The sequence below is a fragment of the Rhea americana genome, unplaced genomic scaffold (assembly GCF_003343005.1).
Source record: "Rhea americana isolate MKP2758 unplaced genomic scaffold, rheAme1 scaffold_125, whole genome shotgun sequence".
NCBI classification, from domain to species: Eukaryota; Metazoa; Chordata; class Aves; order Rheiformes; family Rheidae; genus Rhea; species Rhea americana.
This window is the reverse complement of record NW_028185317.1, coordinates 1735944-1743402: the sequence shown is the minus strand read 5'-3', so window position 1 is coordinate 1743402 and position 7459 is coordinate 1735944. Positions and strand designations below refer to the sequence as shown.

The 7459-nt window shown below is 43.3% G+C and overlaps 1 protein-coding gene across 1 annotated transcript; it reads right to left on the bottom strand.

The window, feature by feature from the left end:
* Positions 1-447: 447 nt before the first annotated feature.
* Positions 448-2279, bottom strand: LOC146600227 (uncharacterized). Its single transcript, XM_085325912.1, has one exon. The coding sequence runs from the start codon at positions 2258-2260 to the stop codon at positions 1589-1591; it is 672 nt and encodes a 223-aa protein (XP_085182038.1). The 5' UTR covers positions 2261-2279; the 3' UTR covers positions 448-1588.
* Between the last annotated feature and the right edge of the window lie 5180 nt (positions 2280-7459).

Sequence of the window (7459 nt, the reverse complement as noted above, 5' to 3'; positions counted from 1 at the left end):
TGAGGCTGACCACAAGCAGTAGGATGGCAAAATTTGAAATCTGACTGGTGAGGGGAGYGCAGACAGAGCAGGAACGCCCCCCTGCACTTGCCTTTTCGTTTTGGTGAAGCCTGATCCCTAATTTGATGGCCTCTGCGCGTATTGCTAATTCGAGTTACAGACCACTTGGAAACATTGTCACAGGTCCRATTTTCAGCTATAACTTCTTTGCCACCAGTGGGGAACCTCAGGTGTTAACTGGGACAATTTTGACTGTAAATGTCTAACATAGCCCAGACCATGGACTTCTAATGTTAGAACTAAATTCTTTGCACTTGAACTTTGTGCCCCAAAGTACACTTCTCAAATGGCCAGATTTTTAATGCTGTGTTCAAGCTAGCAAGGTGTGTTGAAGGTCTGGAAATGACAGAAAAAGGTTGCAAATAGCAGTTGGACCACTAACACATGTTTCTTTGTCTCATTTCATTTTTATTTTCACATTTCAAATGTTGCAAAACATATCACAAAAGTTCAAGCTCTCAACACTCCTTTGAGGAGAAATGTAATTATCACCATCCTCACCAGGCAGACAAGGAGACCAAGCAGCACATGTCAAAGGTCCCGTCCCTCAAGTGGTCTCCAAGGAGTGATGCCTGTGTCCTCCGGCTCGTTTCCGTTTTCAGCGCTGTTGCCCATCAGCAGCTCCTCTCTGCTGGCTCTGAGCTGAGGGCGGCTTTGCCGCTCTGGGACTGGAGAGCTGACGACTAGCTGTTGGAGGGACAKTCGTGACCTGGTCCTCTCTTCTGCCCTACTCCTCAGGGGGCCTGGAAGAGCCTTGCTAGCGGTCATGCACTAGCGGTCATGCATGTCCCTCCGTATGTCAGGAGCACGGTCACCCAAGTTACAGCTCGCACTGGACACAGATCTTCAACACAGAGGTCTTCTCAACCTCCCCTTTGTAGAGCTGTCGCAAACAGCTTTGTTCTGGCCTTCCACATCCTGTTTGTCTCTGGCAGGGGCTCTTAAAGAAGCTATTTACTGCTGTAGCGACCTTTCGAGAATAGCTCCAGGCAGTGCTTGGAGGCATAGCAGCTCGGCCCTGCTCTGTGGCATGGGGACCTCTCACAGCTGTGCTGGTGCCAGCTGCAGGATAAGCCCGGGTAGTCTAGGCCAGCGTGGAGGCCACCTCGTCCCTTGATCCTACCTGCTGAGTCTTGTGATTAACCTGAGTTATAGACATTTCAGGACATAGATAATTTTTTCAGTATGTGATGATACAGCTCTTGGCTCAGTGAATCCCTGAGTCAGCCTCTAAGCACCCTTTTTATGTAAAAATGTTTCAATTGCTTCACTTTTTACAACCATTCATAACATGTCATTTGTTTAATGTGTGCGATAGATAAACTTCAGATTGAGAACAATCAAAACGAGTCTGTCTTGCTCTGAGGTTGTTAACAACACCCACAGCCTAACTATTGCAGCAGTGCTCCAAAATGCGAGCCTYGGTCCTGGCTTCCTGGTTATTGAATGTTTTTCAAACCGAGACCTTCAAACTGTGTTGAAGTATATCTGTCTGCTGTCACCAAGCTGCTTCTTTWGGGAGTGTGTGCTATTTTGTTTTTAGTGTAGCTCTGTTAGACATACTAAAAAATATTTTATAGTAAAAATATATGTTGGCAACTCTTAAAAAAATCCCGAGGAAGTAACTGAGGGACCTGAGAAGAGCTGCAACTCTGCCTGAGAAGTGAAACAACAAAGCGCAATGGCTGCTCATGTGAGTAAACATGCTGTTGGCTTTCAGGAAGTCTTCCATCTGGAATACGACACACTCCACAGATACTAAGATCCAGATGATCCTGGATGTCAGTTTGGCATTTTTCACTGTCCTTAAGTGGCGAGACTCTGTGGGAAAGAACGTTGTTAGATAAGCCTCAAAGGCAATGCAGCTTAGCAGCAAAGAGCTGATGTGTGTGTTTGCAGTAAGGAGATTCTGCAGCAGGGCTGATGTAAATGCTGTAGACAAGACGCTAACCTCAAAGGTCCATATGATCATGTCAGAAACAACGCAAACAGAAACCAGGATGTCTGCTTTTGCTATGCCTGAAATGAGAACTGTAGTAGACTTGGAGGAAACCTTTGCAGACTGCAGGAGGATGATTGTGTACAAACTGCCCAGCAGCCCCAGAAAGGTGCTGACAGCATTTGAGGCAGACAGAACAAGGTACTGGATATACTTAAGTACCAAGTATCTTCTGAGATCTTTCATGTGGTCTCTCTCCATAAAAAGGCCAATTAGGGAAGAAGACCTGGAATACACATAAAAAAGGTTTGTTACATGTAGAGTAAGTGGGAGGGAGTCCAGACAAATTATTTTGTACTTGCATTGGCCTAGACACATGCTAACATCCTGCACAGTAGCATGATCATGACATTGGTTGATTGTTTATCTTCAGAGTAATTTGGTACGTGAAATTCTGAGAGTGGATTGATTATGAAATAAATTGAGTGTAAGCCCAGTGGACAACATCTTGCTAAAACTAACACTGTTATCTGTCAGGGGTCATTGAAGAGAATTGGAACGACTCTGGACAGATGCTGGAATAATTTAGGTCAGAATATGACTGCTCTCATTGTGCAAACTTTCTTCTGTTTGTTTGCCTTCATGGGATGATAATTCAAGAGTGAAGAATTCATTCTTTATAGTGTTGCAGTAGGAGAAAGATTTCCTGTTACGCTGTACAGAAGAGCAGATGAGGTATTTATTATTCATTCTGAGAAGTAACAAACTAAAGGGAATGCTATCCAAGAAATATCACAGTTGATTTAGTAATTGAAAAACACGGTACAAGTACTGTAATTCCTGGAAAATTTCACTCCTAACAGTGGTATGAAGCAAGATTCTCAGAAAAAGTATTTGATTTGCTTGGATTAATTCCAAAGAAACTCCTCAAATAAAGATGTGGATATATCTCCCCTACATTTTGGCATGTCCTTACGGTGTCACCAAAAGAACTTCAGTCAATAAGGAGAATTTTGATAGAGGAGAGAGAAGAAACAGAGGAAAAGAGCATGTTCTGATGGAGAAGAAAATCGTTTTCTTTCACGTGGTTGCTCCTCTCAGCTAGTGATGTTTCCTGGCTCCTGCCCCAAGTCATGGCCATGCTCTCTCACTCAGCTCAGCCTCTGCAAAGTCCAGCCTGTTTGGCCTGTCTCTGGGCTCCCTGTTTGCTCTCTTTTACCTGTCACCATATAAACACTTCATATATATTCATTTGGAGGCTGATTTCTGAAAAAAAATAAGAAGCCCAAGCACGGCATGTAAAATGGCAATAAATTACAGCGAGGAAGAGGTGGCTCAAGCAGTGCACAAGCATGGCACTGCTGGCCCAGAAGTCTGGGGYGAGGGGATTAAATTTTGCTGACCAGGGATGTGAGCTCCGACTCGACATGTGGACAGGAGCATCCCCGTGCTCGCTGAAGCCTGCTGTGTCTGTAAGCCTCCRTCTCCTCGCACGGGACAGGAGCTTTGCCAAGGCTGGGGGAGCTGCGTGGCTGGAAGGAGGTCCAGCTGGCACCCAGCCTCAGTGCTACCACCATTCCGACTGTTTGTCTAACGTTCTGGTTTTATTTCTATGTCTCAGTGGGAGTAAACTAAAAGCCAAGAGCTATTTTAAGAATAATTTCTAAAAGCTATTGTTTGAGTTTCTTTTTCTTAAGTTGCATTAACAACACCTAAGCCCAACTTGCTGTTTCCCTGCAAGAGTATGTTGAGCACTTGGCAGCCACCAGCCTTTTATTCCCCGGGCTTAGCACAGCTGAATTTGGAGCAACTCTCATTTCCCACTGAGACAGCTATATGGTTGTGTTTCTGTTTTGTTTAGTTGCTGGATCTCCTAATGCAACTAGCTGGATGTTTCTGAGTCTATGGTGATATTGTAACCGGAGGCTGAGGGGAAGCTGTACAGAACTGCACGAGTGAGCCTGGGGCGAAGCATTCGGAGGAGGACCATGGCCCCTGCCACTGGCATCTGCTCGAGGAGGGCCCAAGTCCGCTCATACCCGCACGCTGCTGGTGGTTTGCAGTTTCCTGCAGTGATCGTTCGCCCCGGGGCCAAGCTCCTCTCACGGCAGGCTTGACACAAGCCCCACTTCGGTGGGGAGCACGAGCAGCCTGGCAAACTGTGTCCCTCGGGTGGCTTTGCAGCACCASCTGCCAGAACCACTTGTGTAGGATGGCACGCTGGTGGGCTTAGGCAGAACAACAAAATTTATGAAAACAGCCAGTCCCGCCAGGCTGCCAAGGAGATTCCGTCTTTATCTAGTCATTATCTCACACAGAAGGTTGCAAATGTGCCCTTTCCTTTTAATTCAGTGGCCAGTGGTACCTGGATGCACTGATTTTGCCCCATGAGGTCCTTCACATCTCAGGTAAAGTATTTTGGGTCAGCAAGATTAAATTTGTGTACATGATTTTTCATGATCATTTTGTATCAACATGCTGAAGTAACCCAAGTGTTCAGGGCCGACGCCTGTAGCTTTGCTCATTTCCTACACATGCAAAGYGCCCACCGCTTTCAACTACAATTTTGCTTGACATCAGCAATCTGCTGAACATGACAAACAGCTCAGGACTTGATCTTGTATTTACACGATCAAATCTTAAGTAGATCTGAGGTTTGTAAAGTGCCCAGATATTTCTAAGGATTAGCATAGTTTGTCCAATAGCATGTCGTAAGTGCATAGATATGAACTATCCAAGTGTGGAATAGGACTGTAAAGACCAGCAAAGACTAATCTGGTTAAGWCACTTGTTTTCTGATTATCTCAAAAACAAGAGTGAAGTTCAAAAAAAAATAGAGAGTGGATCATATGACTGAGGATTAATACAAAAGAATTGCATAAACRTATAGGAATGAAAGGCCAAGACACAAGATGAGGTGCAGCTACCAAGCGATATAAGAGTAAGGAGGAAAAGTCACGAAAATATGTTGTCAGAAAAGGAGGAGCAAGGAACAAATCTGCTCCATGCAAAGTTTACATTATCARCTGATAAAGCCAAAACAAATGAGGACATCAGTTCTTTTCTTGCTGCACTCTCCTCTAAGGGGCACACTTATGACTGGACACTTGACGCAGCTAAAATTAGCACCGTTTCAAATTTCAAGTTCAGAAAAACTTGAGTTCAGAAGCGAGATTTCTCTCTCTCTTCTGTGATGTGAGATTTCTGGCTAGACTAAAGAAAGTGTGTTTTCAAATCCTGAGCTTCACGAAATGTACCCAAGAGCACTCAGAAATTGGCTGAAGCAATTTCAGAGCTCATCGTGGTTATCCCTGAGAAGTTTTTTAAAAGACAAATGGGAAAAGTTCCAAAACTTGAAAAAGCAAAAGTAATGGCTGTCTTAAAGGGAGGAGCAGGGCAGGAGGAGAGGGCATGGTAGGGAGGAGGCCAGAATACCGTAAGCTTCAGTTGCCAGAAAAATAAAGTAATCAAATTGTTATCTAGATGATATACAGGAGATAAGAAAGAACAACATGGATTTCTCATGGATAAAGCGCATTAAACCAGCCTACCTTCTTTCTGTGGCAGGATAGTAGATGCCATGGGTGAGGAGAGAAGCAGCAGTTGCCATATGTCTTGAATTTTATTAAGACTTTTAATAGTTTCATGAGACATTTYTATAAGGGCGCTTGCAGCCCGAGTGAGCCACCCTGCCGGGCTGGGGGAAGGTGGATGTTGTAAGCAGCAGTATGGTCTGTAACTACATGGGATGAGCCTTTGGTTTTGCTTGGCAGAAGTGAGGTCTCGAAGGTTCAAGAAAGATACTGACTGAAGATGTTTCAAGGAGACCGATGGCAAGAGAGCAGAACTATAGGAAACATGATACAGAAAGACAGGAATTAGGCTAATGTAGTCTAGATTAGAAGAGATGCCCACTTGTTTAATATACATAGGGCAACTTAGATCACCAGTAAAGAGAACTTTTTAACAGGAAGGGTGATCAAGCACTGAAATAGTTTATCTCAGGAAACCATGGACTCCCCAAYACGGGAACTCTTTAAGAGCACTGGTGGCTGGCAGGAGGACATGTGGGTACGGGTATGATCCTCTAGTACGTCGCTGCACTTCAGGGCCTTTCACTGCTGTTTTCTAGAGGTCTGTGAAGACCGTTCAGATTAACAAAAAATAATAATGCCTACCTATAAATGAAATAGTGCCTATTTTGTCACAGTTCAACACAAATTGGACACAATTTGTCACCTTTCGGACAATGCTTAAGGTGTGGCCCACGTCACACTTGAGCATTACTTCATGACCTTCGTTCTACAGACATCCTGGGACACAGTGGGATATTCTCTGTCCAGGAAAAAATACTCCTCGTCATAGAAATAATACCACTGTTACAGTTATCCCAACAATTTTGTATGAACCATCCACAARGCCGTTTGCGTTGTGACTCATTCGWCATTCAGCTGTGCCTAAGCTGTTTGCTGTAATGCCTCCACTCTCCAGACTGTGCCCTTACTAAGACTTTGACAGTATTGATTTTCCTTTATTTTGGATCTAAAGATCCGGATCTATGTCAGATCTAAAATCTTATCAGTGGTGATGTGACTAAGTATAATAACTTTTCTTTCTTTTTTTSAGCACTTGTCTCTTTATGTAAATTATTGTTGTTTTTTATCTGAGCACCTTGGAGCTCGTACGACAAAGCTTTTCCAGTACAGTTACCCAACAGGTCTGGGTGGTTGCTTTAGTTCTTGTCTGTTTTCTGTTTTAATGAGATGATGGGAAATTGATAGTTCTGAGTGATTTCTGTGACARTTACTATCCTGAGCCAATTTTTTTTTAAGTGTGGGATCTCTATTGCTTGTTGAGGCTTGATTTGTATCATTCATTTGTACTCATTCAAAATGCTTTTTTTTTTTTTTTGAGGATCTGAGCCAATGTGTCAGTGAAATCCTTTTCAGAAGAAGTAGGCAAGTGAAGTGATACAGTTCATATTACCTTGATTTCTCACGGTGATTAATGAAAAAAAATAAGTCTGCATTTTCAGGAAAAAGTAAAATCTTTCTGAAATTAAAATGGTCTGTGCTCTTCTCACTAAATCAAAGGGTTTTATCGGTAGTACAGGTCCAGCCCCTTTGGAATATCCTAACTTACCAAAGAAATGGCTTTGCTTCACTGCTGAGGATGAAAGAAGAGATGAAAAGGAGAGTTAATCTCTGAGTATTGGATTGACCTTTTGGGGGGATACAAAGCATTGATGAGAAGAAAATTTACTATTGGATCAAAGCCATCCAAATCCGSCAAAGGAAAGCTCTGGCTTGTCGCTAATTAGCAATAGGGGAAAGCCAAGCTCTGCTATGCGTGATTGAATTCTCAAGAAAACTACTCTGTGTTTGCAAAAGTGCTTAACAACAAGTTTTGTAATGTTTTTGGGCTGCAACCTATTCTCATGTATGTTTTCATAAAGCATAT

Coding starts and splice junctions, on each gene's coding strand:
- LOC146600227 (XM_085325912.1), bottom strand. CDS start 2,260: ATGGAGAGAGACCACATGAAAGATCTCAGAAGATACTTGGTACTTAAG.